The sequence below is a fragment of the Chelmon rostratus genome, chromosome 2 (genome assembly GCF_017976325.1).
Source record: "Chelmon rostratus isolate fCheRos1 chromosome 2, fCheRos1.pri, whole genome shotgun sequence".
NCBI lineage: Eukaryota > Metazoa > Chordata > Actinopteri > Chaetodontiformes > Chaetodontidae > Chelmon > Chelmon rostratus.
In genome coordinates, this window is record NC_055659.1 from 16,166,158 (window position 1) to 16,187,828 (window position 21,671).

The 21,671-nt window shown below is 44.5% G+C and overlaps 1 protein-coding gene across 3 annotated transcripts; it reads left to right on the forward strand.

Annotated features, from left to right (window-relative positions):
- The first annotated feature begins 499 nt into the window (after positions 1 to 499).
- Positions 500 to 21,559, forward strand: LOC121615108 (rootletin-like). 3 transcript variants are annotated; one of them, XM_041949293.1, is made up of 37 exons: positions 500 to 637; positions 950 to 1,076; positions 1,162 to 1,307; positions 3,138 to 3,329; positions 3,412 to 3,495; positions 3,584 to 3,675; positions 3,777 to 3,942; positions 4,036 to 4,142; positions 4,264 to 4,491; positions 4,587 to 4,677; positions 5,215 to 5,301; positions 5,375 to 5,587; positions 6,181 to 6,380; positions 6,501 to 6,683; positions 7,225 to 7,369; positions 7,471 to 7,617; positions 8,068 to 8,298; positions 8,623 to 8,816; positions 8,892 to 9,019; positions 9,269 to 9,438; positions 9,551 to 9,730; positions 10,044 to 10,178; positions 10,297 to 10,440; positions 12,649 to 12,887; positions 13,022 to 13,181; positions 13,301 to 13,468; positions 13,569 to 13,992; positions 14,627 to 14,790; positions 14,890 to 15,010; positions 15,102 to 15,265; positions 15,822 to 16,037; positions 16,589 to 16,813; positions 16,900 to 17,049; positions 17,286 to 17,486; positions 18,135 to 18,266; positions 19,892 to 20,065; positions 20,690 to 21,559. In XM_041949293.1, exons 1-37 carry the CDS (start codon positions 581 to 583, stop codon positions 20,774 to 20,776), a joined length of 6,072 nt encoding a protein of 2,023 aa, XP_041805227.1. In that variant the 5' UTR covers positions 500 to 580; the 3' UTR covers positions 20,777 to 21,559. The 3 variants fall into 3 exon arrangements, with proteins under 3 accessions (XP_041805227.1, XP_041805244.1, XP_041805236.1); XM_041949310.1 differs by having other exon boundaries at positions 14,660 to 14,790; XM_041949302.1 differs by having other exon boundaries at positions 1,165 to 1,307.
- Positions 21,560 to 21,671: the final 112 nt, after the last annotated feature.

Genomic DNA, 21,671 nt, shown 5'->3' on the forward strand with positions numbered 1-21,671 from the left:
CAGTGTGATTAGCATTGCTAGCAACCTGCAGTACTGACCCACAGTCACAATTTATGCACAATTTATACTGGCTTGTCCACAAAATTTTTTACCCAGACCTTTATTACTCTCTATTTTATTATCAGAATTGAATAAATAAATTCCTCTCCTTCAACTTCGGTGAAAACATGTTTAGATTTTTGTCCTTGAGAGGTGAGGACTGTTAAAGTTTTATTTGGGCTCATCTTTGTTGTGTGTTTGTGGTGGCGTGGCGGGTTCTGAATGAGAGCAGTGAGAGTGGAGTAGGGGGGGTGGAGGTGGAGGGGTGTGCATCTTAAAACCCTGCTAATCCTGCTGTCCTCAATCTCTGCCTGTCTGTACCGGAGGAGGAGGCGACGGGAAGGACGCGCTCTGCTCCTCTGCGGTCAAACTTTGTCGGCTGCAGCAGCAGCCTCAGCAGCAGCCACCTCCACGCTGCGAGCTTTCTTTTCTCTATCCACGGCAAAAAGCAAAATACCGTCAGATCAGTTTGCGAAGACGTAGCGTTTAGTCGGAGTTAATCCTATTCGCAGGAGGACTTTAAGTATCTGCTGCCAACGCAATGAGCGCTGCGGAAAACTCCGACACCGACTCCAACAAGCTGGAGTGTGTGATACAGGTGAGCTCCACCGGGCCGTCCTCCATCCCTCCATCGCCTGTTAAACGTACGGTGCTGGTGTGTGATGTGACAAATACAGCTGCTGGCTTATGTGAGCGCTTGTTTTGTGCTGGAGGACAGTATTGTGTTGGACTGGTCTAGCTGCTGTGGCACCTGGTCTTGTGGCACTTTGCAAACACATCATTGTCATCTTTGGCCTTGTTATGCGTTGTTGTCATTGCCTGCCTGTCGAGATTTTCTCTATATTTGTCATTTCTCTCTCAAAAGTGTCTCAGAAGTAAAGCACCAAATCTTTTGTGTTTTGTTCATCAGAGGCTGGAGGAGAGTGTTTTGTCTGAGGAGAAGAGGCTGACCGTCCGGGGTCCTTCACCAGATGACCCCCCTACATGTCTGCCAGCACGAGTACGAGAGATTGTCACAAAGAACCTCAGCGACAGCTGTGAGTTGCCACAATTTGCTCTCTGCTCATATCAAAATTATATTTTGACCCTTTTCTTTGCCTAAGTTTTGTTTGTGTCTCTTAGCAGCCGGAGCCATGTCCTCGGTCATGTCCCTCCAGGAGGAGAACCGAGTGCTGCAGGGAGAGCTGGCGAGGCTGGAGGACCTGCTGGCACACAGCCGAGCGGATCGAGATGAGCTCGCCATCAAGTACGGTGCAATTAGTGAGAGGGTAAGGCAAGACACCGAGACAGCACCAAGCAACAGCTGATGACAAGGTGGAATTGGTGGAGTGGGAAGAGTGAGATGAAGATAAAACTGAGAGAGATATAGATGTGACTGTGCATAAAGTCCCAGTCAAGCATTGTGGTGTCTATACATGAGTGAAAGATGTCCATCGTCTTCACTCTGTGTATAAAAACTTACATACACCTAAAGGGAATGCTGTTGCACCTTCCCCTTTTCCCATTTCGGTATTTTCTTGCTCTTTCTTTGTCTGAGATTTGTTGGTCTCCCAGGTGATGGGGGTTGGAATGAACTGAAGTGGAATGTTGCCATGGCGTCTGTCACCCTGGGTGACTGTAAACAGGGGCTTCAGTGGAGGCCAGAGGAGGTGTAGTGGGTGGGCGCCACATCTCGTTTTGTGTTGAACATAACGAAAGGAAACATGCAGGTCTGCATTCAAAAACAATAGACAACTCAGATGAAATTCTGTTTGCCTTCAAAGAAAAAAGGCCTGTAATAAATCTCTATTAATGACAATAAACCAATATTTTACGGTTCTGGAGCCTGTTGAGACGGCTGCTCTTCATCTTTGTACTACCTATGATGAAGCAATGTTTGTCCCACATTCAGTAACCTGTAAAAGGTTCTCTGACAGGTTTTTCATTAGAAACCTTTTACAGGGTTCCTTCAAAGTCTTGAAAGCTTGGAAAATGCTCAATTTTAACTGTTCAGTTGTCAAGATTAGATTTTCAGGGAATTCATTCATGAATTTGAATATACTCCCTGAAAATTGCTCTTTTTTCAACATAGCCTGGTGTTTCATCTACACAATCACTCCAAACTAAAAATATTATAATATTTAAAATGAAACAACAATTTGTTTGTCATCTCCTAGCAACAAAATTAGCAAGCATTGGTGATGATCAAAACATAAAGTTCTATCAAAGTGAGTAAGAACAGCTGACAGTTTAGATATGATGATAAAGACTTTGAGAGTCTGGAAATTTGTGGTTTAGGTACCTTGAAAGTGGGTGAAAAGTGCTTGAGTTTTACTCTTGAAAAACTGTCTAAACCCTGATTTCAAGAAGAGAGTGGGATTGATTTTCTTGTCAAATCAACTAATTTAATGTAATTAAAGTGAATACTTGATCTCCACACTGCGATGCTGAAACAAGACATTGGCAGGAATCAGAAGTACTTGTTTGCTTAGATGCCGGGCAACTGACGACCACTCACCCGTAGTCACTATTAGTAGTTCAATTTGCATGAAAATCCCAAAAATGTGGGATACAGAGTACCAGAAAGAACAGTTAACTCAACAATACTTCACTCGAGTGTTAAACATTTACAACATTCACAGCATCTCACAGCAGTTTCCAAATGCTTTAGATGCATTAAAAATAAAAGAACTGTGTCAGGGGCTTCTATGTCCTATAGTTAACATGATACTACTGGAAAGTCACAGACAGGTTTGGGAATATGTAAACTCTCCGGGAGGTGGTGTAGAGGATTTTTTTTAAAGAGAGGTTGTACACAATACATTTCTGCATGAAGAACCATGCATTGTCCTCAATATCTATACCACTAAGTTTGATCCTTAAGACCCAGAAAAGCTACTAAATGGACCTTGCGATGAGATGGTTTTCCTAACTGCTCTTTCCGAGGTCAAGACTGAACTTTCATGCTCAAATAATAAGTATGTTGGGATTTACAGTACGTGTAGGTGTTCGGCCAAATTGGCAGCATGTCAGCGCAGAGTCGATGTGTGACCATCTGTGAAATATGTTTGTGTAAAATTAAAAGCCCCCCCGCCTCTTACTTTTAATCAAACCCGCAGCTGGAGCAGGCGCTACGTTTTGAGACGGGAGACGGGGACAACGATTCACCGGAGTCACGCAGCCTGGCGCAGCAGAACGTGGATTTACGGCGGCGGCTGGATGAGGAGCAGGCGGCCTACAAGCGTAAACTCACTGCGTACCAGGAGGGTCAGCAGAGGCAGGCACAACTTGTGCAGAAGTTGCAGGCCAAGGTATGTTTGTTTTATTGTAGCTTTAGCTGAGACTTAGTCATCAGGGTGATTCAAGTCAGCGATTGTTTTCCTGCTACTTCAGGTACTTCAGTACAAAAAGCGGTGTGGGGATCTTGAGCAGATGCTGCAGGAGAGGTCCTCAGAGCTGGAGAAACACCGGTTGAGCGTGAGTGCCTTTTATTGGTTTTGACTTTAGGAAAGCTCATTTTTAGCCACACCTTTTAACACCTTTACTATCAAATCTTCTCATTTAGAGCCACAGTGAAACATCAAATGGTCGCCATCAGGACGAATCAAGCAGCAACCTGGAGGATGCTTTAATCCGTCTGGAGGAAGAACAACAGAGGTGATTACGTGCTTGTGTGCATCAGACACCTCGGAATATCTCAGTGTTATTGCCCGACTCGCTCTGTCAGCGTCATTTGTTTTTCCCTTGTGTGTTTTCAGGAGCAGCAGTTTGTCCGCGGTGAATGCCATGCTGAGAGAGCAGCTGGAGCAGGCCGGTTTGGCCAATGAGGCGCTCAGCCAGGACATCCGCAGGCTCACTGCTGATTGGACAAAAGCCAGGGAGGAACTGGAACAAAAGGAGTCAGACTGGAGGAGAGAAGAAGAGGTGGGGCAGGGATGCTTACAGAGCAGGAAACATTTTAAATGTAGACTGTGAACATTACTTACTTGTTATTTCTGTCTTTGGCTTCCCTCTCAGTCTTTCCACAGTTACTTCAGCAGCGAGCACGGTCGGCTGCTGATGCTGTGGCGGCAAGTGGTCGGGTTTCGGAGACATGTCTGTGAAATGAAGAGCGCCACTGAAAGGTTGGCATCAGCAGTATGAAAACTGAACGATGCTGTTTCCTGTGTTCTGATTTAAATCTTACGTAAACTGGCACACATCTTGCTCTCTCCTCTCTCTCCGTCCACCTCCTTCCAATCTCAGGGACTTGTCGGATATGCGTAACGAGCTGGCTCGGGCGTCCCACTCCGCTCAGGTGTCCTGCTCAGGTCTGTCCGCGACGCTGCATAGCCGGGAGGGAGGAGCAGCGCTGGCCCTGGAGCGGGAGAAGGCCCTGCGGGTTCAGCTGGAGCAGCAGCTGAGAGACCGAGTGGCAGAGATGATGAGTTTTCAGACCAGGACAGACGCAGAGAGAAGTGAGCTCAACGTCAGGTCAGCGACTGTGCTCAGCTCTCTTATTGGAATAGTTGTTACTGATTAAACAACATTTTTATGATGTTGATGGTTCCTATCGCGTCCACTTTCAGGTTGTCAGACTCTGTGCGAGAAGGTGAGAGACTAAAAGGCCAAATTGAAGAGAAAGAGAGAGAAATTGTCGTTCTGATGAGGAGGCTTGAGGTGAGATGCATTTTTTCTTATTATCAAAAATTAAAAACACATCAATGAGCCACACTGTTGGACTGGCTGGCATGTTCCTTCATTATTATGAACACACACACTGTTGTTCATTTTGAGTTCATTCCCCAACACTGTCCTGCTGTTGTAAAATACTCACTATTTCTCCAAATATGTATCAATCCACAGCTGAAAATAGTTCCCAACAAATACACTATTTACTCCAGTTTAGTAACATTTAATGTAAACTACAGTGCCCAACTGTTTAAGGATTATTTAGCCTTATTTAAAAAATAAACTATATAATCTTAACCTATGGATTTATGCATGTTTTCATTAGGTGCCAGAGAGCCATAGACAGTTTAGGGATGTTAGAAAGTGCTGAGAGAAGGACGAATGCATTGTTGTTGTTTTTTGTTGGCATTGAGAAAAATAAAGAAAAATACCAGACTTATCCTTTCAGGCTGTAGTGGGTTTTTTTGTGGTCATTAATCGTCCTTCTCCAGGTGTCTGTGCTTCATTTTACTTGTTTTCTTTCAGGAGCAGAGTGGTAATGATGAGACTGACATGCAGGTGTTGAGAAGTCACACTGAGACTCTGTTAGACACCCTGCGAGACATCGCTCAGGTAAACAATGACACACGCACTCAGTTTGATGGCCTTAAGGTGCCAGTGTCTCATTTTTATTTTCTTTTACTAGACGGTTGTGTCAGATGGAGAGTCGTCATCAGAGGCAGACCAGGACAACTCTGGGGCTCCACTGCTGGCGTTGATCCGTGGCTCCTCCCCTCGCCGCTCTTCCTCTCCTCGCAGGTCGACCTCCCCTTCTCGGCCCTTGGCGCTGGCTCCTCTCACTGACTCGGCGCTGTCTGCGCTGCGCTCTGCGGTCACAAACAAGACGCTGCAGCTGCAGGTGACATGTCAATTTTTAAACCCTCTACGTGATGAAGAATCACACACTGCTCATGTGGCGCGCTGTTCCAACTGTTTGCATTTAATTACAGTAATTGTTTCAGGAAGATAGCAGATTGGTGATGTTGTGCAAAACACATGGACAACAAAAAATGAAGCAGATTTTCTAAGAACTGTGTGTTTTCATACTAATACTGATGCATTTAGACAATAATAACAAAGAGATAGTACTGTGGGGTTTTTTTTGCTTCTGCAGCCAAAGTGAGAGCAGCTGTCTACTCATTAGTGGAGTTTAAAGGGTAACCAAAAAAATGTATTTCCTCACCTAGTGGTATCATGCTGTCAGGCTAATAGTTTCAGTGTGTTTTTCCCAGGTGTTAGTCTGTTTAGCTCCATCTAAAAACAGAGGCTGTTCATAGAATTGACTTTTCCCGAGATATATTTTTTGGCCATTTTCACCTTTGTTGGACCACATGACACTGAAGAGGCAGACAGGAAGTGTTGGAAGGAGAGAGAGACTTTTATCAAAGACATAATCCCAAACACTCTGCACGGATAGATACCAGTAGCAAGTGACTCCGCTTGTGTTTGCAGGATGTCCGAGGGCGTCTGCTCTCTGCACAGTCCTCGATACAACAGTTGCGCAAGCAGCTTTCCGAAACTGATTTGGCTAAAAAAGATGCAGAACAGCGAAACCAAGCTCTGCAAAGAGAGAGGGATGCTGCTCAGAGAGAGCGGGAGACCACACAGAGAGAAAAGGACCGTCTGAAGCAGGAGAGAGACACGCTGGCCAGGTTTACACACAGTTTTATCATCTTTTACAATCTGCATCTAATCCTCGAATCTTGTAGTGTATGTGGCTATAACTCTACAAATACACTGTTCAGCTTCACGTGTGATTATGAACATTGCAGTGAGAAGATGAGCTTGGAAAAGACTGCGCAGGCAGCGCAGAGCAGCAGCCAGATCCTGCAGATGGACTGTGAGAAGCTTCAGCTGGCTGTGGCGTCCACTCAGCGGGAGCGAGATCACGAGAGGGAGGAGAAGGAGGCCGCCATTCAGGAGAGAGACCGGGCGAGGGCAGAGACTCAGAGGATGTAAGTAGGCTAATTGATAGTGATTAAGTGAATGTGATGTGGACACTAATCCACAGGGTGAATATGCTTACAGGAAGCCATTCAAAAGATCTGTATTAGCTTCCCATACAGTGACTTACTCCTTCTACCACTTAAGTCCTCTTACCTCTTAACCAACACAACCCCAAACATCGGTAAATAGATCTAATATAAAACTTTGGGTAAAAGTTTGGCTCCCAAAGCACCATAGCAGGGCTGCTCAGTTGCCTTTACACCATGAAATTCATTCCCTACATATCAAGCAAAATCCTGCTGACTGTCTTTACCAGACTTTAGGACACCTGTGAAGGGAAAATCTAAATGAAATACTGGAAAAATAGAATGTAACAGTAGAAAATCAGTGTGCCACAGTGTTTCTGTGTATGTATATGCCCAACAGTAGGACTTAGTGCCTACCATGACACCCCTGCACATGACAATAAGCCTAATAAGCCTGACTATCTCGTTAGTAGCCTTTAAAACAGATGTTATAGCACCATATGCGTATTGTTTTTTGATGCAGACAAAAGCAGTGGGATCAGAGTGAGAATCGGGCCTCCGCTCAGCGTGGAGCGTTGTCTGCAGCAAGGGAGACTCACCAGCAGGGGGAGGTTGAGAGGCAGCTGCTGGAGGGAGAGCGAGCCCAACTCTCTGAAGCGCTGGCTCGGGTAATTTAAAGACAACTTGTGCTCCTCTAGCTTTAGCACATTTAATATTCTGTGTTTTCATGTTTTGCATGGCCCTTGTGTAACGGTCATGTTCCTGCCAGGTTGAGAGCAGTAAAGCAGAGCTCTCTCTGCTGCTGAACAAGCTGCAGATTGAGGATGCAGCTCTCAGGGACTCTCTTGCCAAGATGGGAAGCATGAATGAGAGTCTGGCCCAGGACAAAGCTGACCTTAACACGTATATTCTCCAGGTGAGGTCATTTCAGGAAGGTATTTGAACTCTAAGAGTTGTCAATGCTTGAAGCGAGCTAGTTCATAAGACGTATCTCTCCATCTATGTCTCTTTCGCATGTCTTATAGTCTCGATGCAACAAACTGTACAAATGGTGATAAGGGTGCACGCTTGGACAGGCCCTTGCTTACACACACAAAAGTGACTAAAGCAATTTTGTGAAGAATGAAAAAAGATTGCACAATGATTGCACAATGAAATGCAGTTGTAGCCCCCTCCACACTACTAGTAATAACAAACATTCAAACATTTCAAATTAGAAGACAACAAAAAAATGTGTAAATATATGCAAGTGCAAAGGTAACGGTATGCAACGGTGCAAAAGGACCAGATCAACAGAGCAGTTGAACGTAATTTGTTCTAATTAAATTTGTCCTTGTTAAAGTTAACTCTTCACTATGTCTCTCAGCTGGAGGAAGAGAAGGCCGTCCTGCAGGCTCAGAAACGGGAGGCAGAGCAGGAGAAGTTGACCATCAGAGATGAGCTGGTCCGGCTGGAGCAGGACCGGCTGGAGCTGGACTCAGCCCGTATGGCACTGCACCATTCACTGCAGGACGTGGAGCTAAGCCGGGTGGGGATGGAGGCAGAGCTCCAGAGTCTCAGGGCTGACAGACTTAAGCTGCAGGAGAAAGTCACCCAGGTACATAGCAGATTATATTACATCATCATTTAAAGGTTAAATCCAACCTAAAAACTAAGTGGGTGATTGACCGCATTTTGAGTCACTTCTTTTGCAGCTTCAATTGTGTTTGTGTGTTTATTTGGCTAAAACAGCAATGGAAACTGTCAGCAAAATAAGCATCATACCAACTTCTCAATACCATGACAAAAAGGTGAATTACGCAAACATTTTTCCTGGAAACATGACATGAGAAGGAGTTTTCCAGTTTACATGTGGTTTGTCATTCCTCTATTTAAGTTTGTTTTCACTCACGTTGTTTTCTTCTTTGGCTTTTGTTGACAGCTTTGTGGCGAGGTGACCTCTCTGGGATCAGAGTTGAGTCTTGCCAGAGGAGAGGGCCAGAGGAACGAGGTGGCCTTAGAGGAAGCCGGCCGCAGTCGGTCAGAACTGGCTCGTGACAAAGCAGCGCTGGTGGTCCAGCTGACGGCGTCTGAGAGAGAGAACACCGTGCTGTCGGAGGAACTAACTGCCTTCAGGTGTTTACCTGTTTGTCAATGACACATGTTTCTCATGTGAACCTGTGTGCATAAATTGTGTTTGTGGCCCTGCAGGTCAGAGCGGGAGTCCCTGGAAACCAGTCTGTTTGAGGTGCAGCAGCAGCTCGTTCAGGTGGAGTCTCGTAGAGAGCAGCTAGAGGCAGAGAACCAAAACCTTCGAGTCCGCAGTGAGACCGTGGCAGGTGAGTGACAAAGAGGCGGTTTGTAGAAGAAAACATAGAAATCAAAAAGCAAATAGGATTTTGCAGAGAGAATTAGATGAAAGAAGCAGAAGAGAAGAACAGATGAAAGCTATGATACAGATGTGCCTCTTTACGAGTCAAACTTAAGATGTATGGTATCGTGGGAATGACTATGATATGACAAAAGAAGAACCTAATAGTTGATTTCTGTGTTTCCGTCTCCTGGATGTTTCTGGATGGGATTTCCAGCTGAACTCAGGCGTGTTCGATCAGATGGGGAGAATGTGTTGGCCCAGGCTGAGAGGGAGAAACAGGCTCTGACTCAGACTCTAAATTCTGCACAGCTGGAGGCTCAGCAGGCTTTACGCAAGGCCATCTCTGAACATCAGGAGGAGGTGGAGAGACTGGTCTCAGAAAAGGTCAGAAGGTTCAGCGGTTCAGTGTTACTTATAGCGCTGCCTGTAGAACTATTTTTATTTGTCAGATAATGTGCTGATGACTGCTGTAATCCACTTGTGCTTTGTTTCACAGGAAGTTGTGCGGCACAGCCTTCTGATGGAGCATGAGGGCGCTCTGAGGAAGCTCAGGCAGGAGGCGGAGGATCAACTCCTCAGAGCAGAGAGAGAGAGAGAGGAGCTGCAGGATGAACTGAGGAGTCTCCAGCATGACAGAGATCATAGTCTGCTGCAGGCTGAGACTGAGAAACAACAGGTCTGGTCTGGGAAAGGTTGATCTTGTTTCAACCTCTGGGAAACTGGTGCTGTAGAGTGAGGGTCATTAAGCATCAGATGAAAACATGCTAATTTTATTTTAAAAGATGATACAGTAATTATTCAACATGATTTTGCAAGCACTGCTTCATCAGACCCCATAAAGGGTAAAAAAAAAACAAACACGTACGACAATGTTGTCCAGCCTTTCTTGGTATTTCATTAGATACAGAACAGAGACAGTGTGACTCAACTTTGGTAGATCTTTAGTGAGCTCCTTCTTTTTGTTAATGAGACCTTTTCTCTCTTCCCAGGCCCTTTCTCTGAAGGAGGCAGAGAAAACAGTGCTGTCTGACAGGGTGTCCTGCCTGCAGGCTGAGCTGTCAGCTGCAGCTCTGGAGGCTGAGCGGATGTCAAGAGAAGCAGCCCTTTATAAAGAACAGGAGCAGGTGAAGTGACTTCCTGTTTGAGTTCTTTTCTGCTGTTGTAAATTATCTTCTAGTCTTACCTAACACAAATTCATAAGAAAGATTTACTGAACGGACTTTCTGTTTTGCTTTTCCACAGATCAGAGTTGGGGCTCTGACCAGCGAGCTGCTGGAGCTTCGCTCTCAGCTCGAGGATGCAGCTTCTGTTCATGAAAGGGAACTCCAGAGTCTACGAGAGACTTGTACTGATCTTCAATCACGCACTGACGTTGCTCTCAAAGAGGTAGATGATGCTGTCCAAGTGAGAATATGACGCAGTACAAATCAGAGAGCACACACCTCCACCTAGGTTGCACGCTCCTCTTAGTTTGAAAACTCAGTTTTTGCATGCCTTTCTATCCAGATCTGCTTCAACATGCATGTAGTGACAATCATGGGATCCGTGTGCAGTGAGTTATTTTCATCAAAGTAGGTGCAGTAGATCGTGACAAAACTAGAAAAGGTTAAAGTTTCTGAAGAAACTGTACGTTTTCTCTCTGCTGAAAATTTTCCATTGAAACATTTGAGATCGAAATACAAATACTGAAAGAAGCTGAAATAGTGTTAAAATGGAAGTGCTAAAGGAAGTGCTAAAGGAAGTTGAAGTGTCAGTCAAAATGGTATTAGCACAGATTCAGACCAAAAACAGCCTGACAACAAAGCAGGGGGCTTTGTTGGTGAAGTCCTGTTGTTTGAGATACAAGTGAGATATGAAATTTGATCCAGAAAGTCCAGTTTGAGTAATGAATTGACGCATTTAAAGGATTAATAGATGGCAAAACACTGCACAATGACGTCATTTTAATCATGACGATCACGAGTTAAACAGTAGAAATGATGGCATTCACATTACAAAGTAATCTAACATCAAGCATGTGTTTGATTGGCCAACGCAGCACCTGCTAGATGGTGTCAGGTTTGCAGTAAAAGTTGAGTCTGATTAAACTTTTTAGCCGGAGAGCTCTGCATCGACTAACTCCACTCAGGTGAATAAGAGCGCAGTGTTTTTTTCTTGCAGGGCTCAGGTCGGTCTGGTCACAGACATAGTTGAAGTTCAAACACTTAAAGCAGTTGAAATGTCAGACAAAGTGTATGCAACAGTTTGACGTGGAACGGTCTGTGTTGAAAGAAAAAAACAGTTCCTGTGTATAAACTTCTAGATGATGTGAGCTGAAGTGTTGGCTGAGTTGTTAGCGCAGAAAGCAGTTGAAATAAATTGTGTCTGAACAGTGGAAGTTGTGAGAGTTCGAGAGAGTTTATCTAGTTATTCCAAAGTGAGACCTGAGACCTGAACGGACTTGGATGTAGCTGAGTTGAGGTTCCTACAAACAAGGAATTTGCCCTGACATTTCATTGCACAGTTGTCTCAATAAACAAAGAGAGAGAAAAGAAAAGAGTACTGTAAAAGCTGACTGAAAAACCTTTCCTAAAGTGTGTTTTTTCAGTAAAAAACAAAAATTCAATCTGCATCTGTATGTGGCTCTACATCAACAAACATGTAGAGAAAGACAATCATGAAAGACCTGTGTCCTATTAATAGTACATTAGAAAATGTTTTTTTTTTAAGTCAAATTACTTAGACTTTCTTGTCTTTGCACATAATTCAAGTGGTGAGAGCATGAAATGCACTTAAGCATCCAACCAGAAGTGCAGTAAAGTTCAGAGTAATGTACATATCTATTGTGGTCAAATATAGAAGTAGAAGGGCACTCAGAGAGCGCAGACCCCCACCAAGGCCAATAGTCCACTCTTCTATGAAATCCAAATTTATGTTTCCATAGACACACCTTAATTTGAGAATAAAAAATGGTTACAACTGTGGCAATGTTATAGTTGTACCAGTTCTTCCATGAAACCACTGTCCCCGAGTGCTCCATATTGACTGCTCTCTGCATGACGATTGAACAGCCACGTGTGTCAGCTGCCCCAGAGGAATACTGTTGTATGGAGTCATCGTATTTCTATAGTTGGCTATGTTTTGTCACTATTGAACTAAACAACCATCTAAAGGAATTTAAGATGTATGACATCGAGTTTCATGAAAATCAGGCCAATAGTTTTTCCATATTCCTGCTGACAAGCAAAAAAAACCAAACAAACTGAACCAAAGACATAACCTCCTTGGCGGATGTAAGAAGCAGTAAGGGGCGGATATGAATATGCCAAGATATATATAGCATGAACAGAATGAACATGTGCAGCAGTTACAAGCATGCCCTATCTTGCATGGTTGATAAAATTTGGATAATAAAGTTCCTGGATGTTCATCAAAACTTGGTCCACTGGCAAGAACGCAGAACCTGCCACCACATTTCAGTGGAAAATGATGAGGTATCCTGTAAACGAGCAAATGGGAAACAGACTTTCGTGCTGGGAGTTATGAGATAATCCACCACGTTTTGATTCTGCTCGTTGACATCACCTTGTACCACACATGACTTTTCCCCTCCAGCTGGACCAGTGCAGAGCTTCTCTCTCAGCTAACGAGGAGAGCCGAGACCAGCTGAGGCGGGACTTGTTGGACGTTGAGCGACGTCACAGCCAAACTCAGGAAGCAGCAGAAAGCTGCAGAAGAGAGGTGACAGAGCTGCGACGCAGCCTCGGTGACGTGACCAAGGAGAGGGACACCTTCAGCCTGTCAAATAGTCAGCTGAGAGAAACTCTACGAAGTGCAGAAACAGAGAGAATCAGGTAAAAACCTCATTGCAGTGTGTAAATGTCTGTTGACAGATTTGAGAGAAATGTAATGTTCAGAGTAAGATGTTTTCATAGTCTCTGAGTGTGTGTGTATGTTTGTGTATATGTGTGTGTGTTGGGTTTTTCAGTGTGAAACGACAGTGTGAGGAGAAGGAGCAGAGGCTGGCTGTGCTGGAGGAGAACTTTTCATCTACTCAAAAGGAGGTGACGGAGCTGCGCAGCTGCCTCAGGGAAGTTGAAAGGTCACGACTCGAAGCCAGACGAGAACTCCAGGAGCTCCGCAGACAGGTGAGACATGCTCCTCCACACCTCCTTGACGCTCAGAAAGACGCCTCGTTTGCAGTCTGGACTCAGGTCTCTCCACGTAGAGCGACTGTGTTCTGATGCTGTGCTTTTCTTGGCTCCAGCTGAAGGTTCTGGATGGAGAGAAGGAGCAGAAAGGGAGGGAGGTGGCAGAGCTGCAGACTCGTCTGTCGCTGGAGGAGCAAAGAGAGGAGGAGAGAGGGAAGGAGGTTTTCACCCTCAAACAGAAGTTAACTGAAGCTGAAACAGCTCGAAACTCCCTCAAGAAAGAGGTGAGAATGGAGGAGAGTGAGAACACATTTCCAAACGTGTGATTTTGCTTTCTTGTTTTCCGCTGTCACAACGTTTAATTCTTTTTATGTTTCAATACAGCTTTCTATGACTCAGAAGCGCCTGGTGGAGTCTGAGTCGGGCTGGCGGGGATGCGAGAGAGAGCTGACCGCTCAGCTGCAGGAGGCACGTGGCTGCGAGAAGAAGCTGCAGGATGAAGCCAAGAACCTGTCCCTGCGCGCTCAGGCCGCTCAGGACGCTGCCGCTCAGTCCAGCCTGCAGCTGAGCGAGGCCCAGGGCCGCCTGGCCGCCACAGAGGCCGAGCTGACCCGGGCCGAAGCCGGGAGGAGGGACCTGGAGTTTCGCCTGAGCAGCATTCAGTCTGCGCTGACGCGAACGCTGGGTATCGGAGCAGGAGGCAGAGGAGGCCGAGGGAGGAGCCCGGGGGGGAACTCCACATCACCAGGCAGTATGTCACGCCACCACAGCATCTCACCCCTGCGATCCTCGCTGTCGCCTCCTAAAGGTAAGAATGGAACATGCAGCTTTCTCTGTGCAGGTTTTACACATTTGTTCACACAAAACTCAGGATCCAGAAAAAAACAACCACAAGTGTTTGTGGTGGACACCACACACTCAACCTTTTGCTAAGTGTTTATGTGGCTGGTGAAAATTTGTAGTGGCCCAGAAAGAAAAACTGGCATTAATATTAAACAAAATGAGAAAAAGGCAATGGAAAATGAAGGTGTGAAATTAAATCAAATTATAGAAAGAAATAAATTAGAAAAATGAATAATTAATTATAAATATATCTATACCAACTATATCAACAACCCAAAAATATATATAATAATGAAAAAAGGACAAAAGAAAAACAAAAAATTTAACATTTAGAATACAAGAATTAATTGGGGAAAGTACAAATTAATAAATTGAATCCTGCATAGAAAAAACACAGGGCCAATCAAAATGCTGGTTATTAATATAAGTGCAAGAGCATCAGTAGCATTAGTATCAGCATTAGGACTCTCTTCTTCATTGCATTATTCTTTGGTTTGATAGTATAACGTGATCCCACCTCCCCTCCTTTACATGCCCCAGCATAAAAAAGTATTTATTTGTACAAGGGGCTTGCAACAATTTCTATTTCATTTTAACAGAATTTCGAGTAAGCACCCCTGACAATACTTTAGGCTCAGGGGCTGTGTCTCCTGAGAGAGGGGATACGCCGCTGCCTCTCCCTCAGCCAGAGCTGGACCCCGACACACTGCGAAGTGATCTGAGAGACTTCCTCCAGGAGCTCCGTGAGGCGCAGAGAGAGCGGGTAAAAGAAAAAAAAAATCACAACGCAAATATTCGTAATAATTCAAGGATATTTTTGTGTTTGCATGGTTCAAGTCTTTGTTTATTGCTGCTTTTGAAGGATGATGCCAGATGCCGGCTGGGGGCCCTGCAGCGGGAGCTGGAGGAGCTGAAGGGGGAACGAGACTCTGCTCAGAGTCGTCTCACTCAGCAACAACACACCTTACAGGAATACCAAGAAGGCAATTCTCGTTTTTTGTCCATCTAGTTTTAGAAGAAGAAACACAACCAAAGCACAAAATGACCTCAGTCTTTTAATGTGTGTGATCGTAGGGAAGCGTGGACTGGACGAGCGTCTGACCACCACTCAGATTTTGCTCCAGCAACAGGAGGAGGCGGTGAGGAGAGGAGACAGAGAGAGGAGGGCTCTCACCGACAGGGTGAAGGATTTAGAGCGGGCACTGCAGGCCTCTGAGATGGATAAAAAACACACACAGGTACACACACAGTGTACTATACACACACCATGTATTTGTATTGTCACTTGCACAGCAGTGAGCACTGAGTTGCCAGGGTCACCATATGGCAGCAGTCAACAGTAGAGCCGTGCAGAACCTTAGGCTGTCAGGGAATGTAATAACAACAGATGCCACACACACACACACTGTTACAGCTCTTGTGGTGTCCCATGTCAGCTCTCCATATGTCTGTTTTTAATGCCAGCACCTTTCCAAGTAATTCACTTTGGGTCTTTGTGGACAACAGGAGGAGCAGGGGCACAATGTGAAAGGGTGGAAAAAACATTTGAGATGAATTTATTTTTAATATATTTTTAGAACATTTTTTGAAAAGTCTCAGGAGGATATGTAAAGAGATGAGTAAAGTTGGAGTTTACATGCATCTTTCTGTCATCTGTTTTTGGACTGTCTGTGTTCGCATCTCTGATCTGTGTCAAAAACCCAGGTCTTCATTATGCAACGAAGAATTCTGCTCTGTGGCAGTGTTCACCAAGTGGTCTTGAAAATGATCTCTATCCTCCCTCCTTTGCTGCAGGACCAGTTAAATAAGCAGCGTGCTGCTGAGATGCGTCTGGAGGCGGAGAGGAGGCGTCTGCGAGAGGCGCTGGAGGCAGCTGAAGCCCGGGCCACCAGGGTGGAGCTGGGGAGGCGCAGTCTGGAGGGGGAGCTGCAGAGACTCAAACTGAGTCTGGGAGACCGGGACACTGAGAGCCAGACCTCCCAGGAGCGCCATGACTCTCTGCTGAAGCAGGTACAGCAGGCTGATGCAGAGTCGTTTTATATTCATATCACTGAACACTTACATGTGATTGTTCACTTTGCTTTAAATGCACAGTTTCCATTTGTGACTTCAAATATTTGTGACAGGCCATTAGTTGCATTGATTAATTTGATAATACTTTATTTTAGGTCTGTAATTGCCATAATTTCCCCAACATTGGCGACATTGTTCAGTTGGTACTCTTCCATTTAATTAATTCCAATGAATTGCTAGTGTAATGAGTCATCCAATACCTGTTGAGACATTTCACTAAAATCCACAAATGTCAACCTCAATGTGGCGCGAGATGAAAAGTCAGAGGATCATCAAAACCAGTAGACTTCATCCTCTCTGGAACAAGAATATACTTTTCATGACATTGAAAAGTTGTTGAGATATTTCAGTCTGGACTAAAGTGTTAGATCGACTGATTGACCAGCTGATATCGCTGACTAATCACACTCTGTACAGTCAAGAAACGTCTTTCTTTTTGTTAGTTTGCTGACTGAGTTACACATAAATCTGATCTCTACAAACTGCAGGTGGCAGAAGGAGAGGCCCGTGTGTCTCTGCTCCAGAGAGAGGTGGAGAGGCTGAGCCAGGCTCTGCTCAAAGCGCAGGAAGGTGAATCTGTACTCAAAGAGAAGACGTCTTCCCTCAAAAAGAGCCTCCAGGAGGCAACAGCTTCTCATGGCAGCACACAGAGTCGTCTGGCTGCGCTGCAGAAGACGCTGAGTGTGGCCGAACAGGACAAAAGGCTTCTGCAGGTGAGTGAGGCCGAAGGAAAAAAAAAACAGTGGACAATGTGGACGAAAACTGGGCAATGATGTAATGATTCCTCTGTACCAATAAGGAACGAATGGATGAGGCCCGGGCATCGTTAGTGGAGGGGAAGAGGAACATGGCCACCCTCACTGAGCGTGTGCAAAGGTTGCAGGGCGAGCTGAGCGAGAGTGAGCTGGGACGAGAGCAACTGGAGGCTGAGCTCAACAACACTCAAGAGGTGAGGGTGATAGATAATCTGTGTGTGGACAAACATCTGCCCCAGTGAAGCCTTCAGCTGAAGACAGTACACCTTCTGCAGAGCTGCTGATCTGCAGCTGTACTTGTGTTGTGACTCACCAGAAGAAAAAGTATTCGAATACATAACATTTTATACATTAACATCCTCAGCGTGGCTGCTTTTAAAGTGAAGCCAGTCTCTAGAGTCATATCTCTGCATGTGATATTTGTCTTCAGGCTCTGCGTCAGCGCTTGGCCAGTCTTGTAGAGGCTCAGCACAGCGCCCAGTCAGCTCAGACAGACCGGGCCGCCGCAGAGGAGCGACTGCGTGGGCTGCAACGAGCGGTCGCCATGCTGGAGACTGAGAAAAAAGATGCTGAGAGGCAGGCTGTGAGGCTGGAGAAGGACAAGAATGCACTGAGGAATACACTGGACAAGGTCAGCACTGTATGCCGAGCACAACAAACATGAACTTGTTTCATTCAGTCATTCCTTTACAAAGAGCCATTTGTGAATTCAAAAGATCAGAGTTCATGGGCTTCATGGACACATGTTTGGCTTTGCCAAAGTTGTTTAAAACTTCTTTATGGGTCGGTACAAAAAACTTAGAACAAACCTAAAATATGACTGACTGAGATTAAAACTGTTTCCAAAAAACACGTGTTGCTCAGAGCTTAACACACTGCAAATACATAGATGACAATAGAGGCTGTTTCCAGGGGACAATAAACAACGCTTGGACACGCTTGTTGTCCCAGCAAAAACACAAATACTTTCACTCAATTTCAACACCACTTGCAGATAGCTGACAAACCAAGGCAACAACAAGCGTGCCCCAGCCGCGTTCGTCAGTTTCTGTGGTCGTCTGTTGTTGTGCTACTTGCAGCGAGTTTCTGTATTTGTTCGTGTTTTCTCACTTTTCAGCATTTTTCTACATGCTGTATGTATTGTCAAATTGGTGAAGATGTTTTTTGAAGTTGCAGTGCTTTGAGCTCTCAGGATTAAAATCTCAGTCAAGTTTTGTTATTAGACTTTTTTTTGCATGCTTTCTATTGGTTACATATCTATAAATGCACCTTTCATTAGGTTGAACGTCAGAAGTTGAAGACGGAGGAAGGCAGCATGCGACTGTCTGCAGAGAAAGGCCGCTTGGATCGCTCTCTAAACACTGCTGAGCAGGAGCTGCAGGAAGCACAGCAACAGATACTGATGCTGCAGGTGAGCAGCAGCCACTGATCACACCTACACTAATGCATCACAAATCAACCTGCCTTCATTAAGGCATACTGTGTGTAACAAAGGCAAAAACCTCTGAGAAGATACAGCTAACTGCTGTTAACAGGGTGAATGCTGGCGACCCGACATGCCACAGGGTTTGTTTTCTTAGCTGCTTCACACCTCCATCATGTTTCACTGAAGGAAAAAGCTAAACACAAGCTTTAACAGGCCGTTCACACCTTTTACATGAGACACAATATTCTTTAACATGACAAAGAGATTATGTAGTTTGGGCTTTGTATGTTTTTGTGATCTATGAATTATTCTTCTTTCACTTATTATTAAATAAGACAACCTCCAGTGTTTGAAGTTTGTAAAACTCTGTCTTGTCACTGACTTGAGTAACAAGGGATTGTATTTGCACTTGAAAGTGGTTTCATGAGAAAAATGTGACATTTTCTTTGGTGAATGTTGCAGTCATGAGCAGTTAATAATTCACAGGACAGTCAGGCTAGACTCTGTCACTGCACGAGCCAACCACCACCTCTGCATCACTCATTCTACTGTAGAAAAAAGGTGGAACCAAACACTTTCGATTGTTCTTGGGAAGCTTCAATTTGCTGTTATGATACTAAACAGCAACCTAAACTATGTTTCTTTATTTACCACAAACATGCTTTAAAGAAACATATAAAAACAAAGCTGTGTGGGTTTCATAAGAATCCTTAAAGAGTAATTAAAGTTGTTTATTTCAGCCTGGTTTTACATCTCAGACCACTGTTCATTTCTCCCAGTTTAGTCAAACTGTTCCCAGGCTGCAGAGGTGCTCATCAACTAAAGCAGCAACTCCCAACTGCTCCAGCATTTGCTACAGAGTCTTTAGGCTGCATAATTATATATACATAGAGGACTTTTATTATCACCTTGAAAATTGTGCTACATCTCTCTTCATTGCTCCCTGCCACACAAAGGGAAACAGATGCATCATGAGTATACAATAAAGTGTTGAAACCTCTGACCTAGGGCTGAAGGTGAGTAGAAAGACTGTGCACGTTGCGAACCTATGAGCATGTTGGAGGTTTCTCTACAAGGGACCATCAACCATTTGTCAGAGGACCTCCTCCAGACCAATAAAAATCACAGATGTTTGTTGGCTCAGACATGTGAACAACAACAGATTTATGATGTTTACTCATCTGTAAATGCTGTGACTAACTATCTGATCATTAAATGTTTATTAGTGTGGACATAATGTAGACCTTCGTTGTATTAGTTTGTTCTCTCTTTGCTTTTTCTGTTCTTATTTCCAGTTAGTCCACATTTAACCAGTTATTTGTTCAGCATCTCGTTTCATGTCGACAATCCTCGTTTCCCAATATTAGTAAAGCTCTGTATAAATGTGTTCCATTTACCATTATGTATTTTATGGTTGCATTTACATTGTTTTCAGAAAGGTTTTAGGTAACTGTAACTCCAGAAAACTTGAGTGTGATTTACCTTCAGGTCACCACAGAGCCTCCAATTTGGTTACTGGGTGGTTAGATCTCTGCTTTTGACCTGAGGTGTTATGTTTCTTTTGGTTAACATTTTGGAGTCTACGCCTTCTGTGTGTGTGTTTTGAGTAGACTCAGCTGGCTGAGATGGAGCCGTCACACAGTCTGTGTGAGAGTCTGGCGAGGCAGCGTGACGAGGCCCAGCGGGAGTCGGAGCGACTGAGGACCAGCTTCAGGGATGTGGAGCGAACGCTGGGAACCAGAGAGCGAGCTCACCGACACAGAGTCAAAGGCCTGGAGGAGCAGGTACACACTGCTACAGTATGCTGAATATGATCTCCAAATGAACAGTATTTAACATAGGCTGCTTAAACTGTAAAGATGGATAGCCCTCATACACTGACAACACCTTGAAATCATGAAGATATCAACACTGTTTTGAATAAAAATCAGGGAATGGAAGAATTACACTTTGTTTTTAAAGCTTCACTCAGCCTGAATCAGTTAGCTGTACTGTTTTATTTATTTTGCTACAGCCCATATCAATTGCAATAAAAGGCTACACCATGTTTCAAATTATACCAAACAATATAAATCACCAGAAAATACCTTTGCCAACAAAGCAACAATGAGACCACTGAGATGTTAACGCGTCACAGTCACCTGTTTAGAGTAAGAGAGACGTCAGGGTGTTTAAATGTGTACCATGTGTCCTTGTCTTCCTTTCAAACCTGCTCCCTGTGCACATGCACATCTGTAAATTCTGCAAAAAAAGACAGTATTTCAAGCACAAAGCCTGGCCCTCATCCGTCTGGTATCTGCACCTGCAGAACAATCTTATACACAGCCTAATGGCTTCAATCTGTAATCATGTGATCTGAATAAGATTACTTTTAAACATTTGTTTTGCCACCCACTGTATTCCGGCAGGTGTCCACCCTGAAGGAGCAGCTGCAACAGGAGATGAAACGGCGGCAGCCTTCTCTTCCATCCTCCTTATTGTCAGCGGGAAACTGAGCAGCGTCTTAATACCAGAAGCACCAGCACACCACACATTTTAGTCCAGGGAAAATCCACTCAAAGCAATACTCACAGGAGCATCACTAAAAGTCTTCACAGTCAAATTCTGCTGTTTAAAATACGATGTGTTTTACTTTGTGACACTGAAAAGAACACTGGCTTCATGTTGATGGTGTTTTATTGATGTTCTGTACTGTGAGGACCGCTTCACTCGACCCGCAGCACAGTGACAGGCGATGTGATTCAGCAGCTGCTCTGAAAACGCCAGCAGCCTGCTGATTACTGGCAGCCATCTGTACTCGATCCTTGCTCAACATCTCCCCAAACTTCCTGCTCTTATTTAAGAAGAAACCCAAATCACCGCAGGATTCCCCTCCAGACAGAATCTGGATGCAGTGCAGGAACCAAAATCTGCCAGTTGTTTGGCGTCGATTCCTCCACATTCACATTAACAGTCGAAGACACTAAGAGAAGGAAATGAAGGTCGAATTGAGCATAATGAAGGAGCTGCACTGTATTGTCTCTCAGAAACAGCCGCAGATTTTACTGATTATGTGACTCAGAGACAGTTTTACAACAGTGAAGTACTGCAGTATGATGGTTGGTATACTTACAATATGTGTTTTTTAATAGCTAATATGAGTTTTAGTAGGTGTACATACTTTTTACTTACTGTATAAATGCTGACAGACTGATGATTAATAGCAGCAATATGACTTGTATAGACAAAACACATGGAAGCCACATGTTTGCAGGAGAATAAACTCACTGTGTGCACCATATTTCATGTCTTTCATAAATACCTTTCAGCACGCTGGGCTGCAGCCTTAGATTACATTACAGCGATGACTCATGTTGACTCAATCACACACTGAACAGCTGTAGTAAAAAA

Bases quoted from the DNA above. Each gene is read 5' to 3' on its own strand.
- LOC121615108 (XM_041949293.1), top strand. From the start codon at position 581: ATGAGCGCTGCGGAAAACTCCGACACCGACTCCAACAAGCTGGAGTGT. The intron at 6,684-7,224 runs GTAAGTAGGCTA...TTTTTGATGCAG, and splicing joins AGGGCAGAGACTCAGAGGAT to ACAAAAGCAGTGGGATCAGA. The intron at 9,731-10,043 runs GTCTGGTCTGGG...CTCTCTTCCCAG, and splicing joins CTGAGACTGAGAAACAACAG to GCCCTTTCTCTGAAGGAGGC.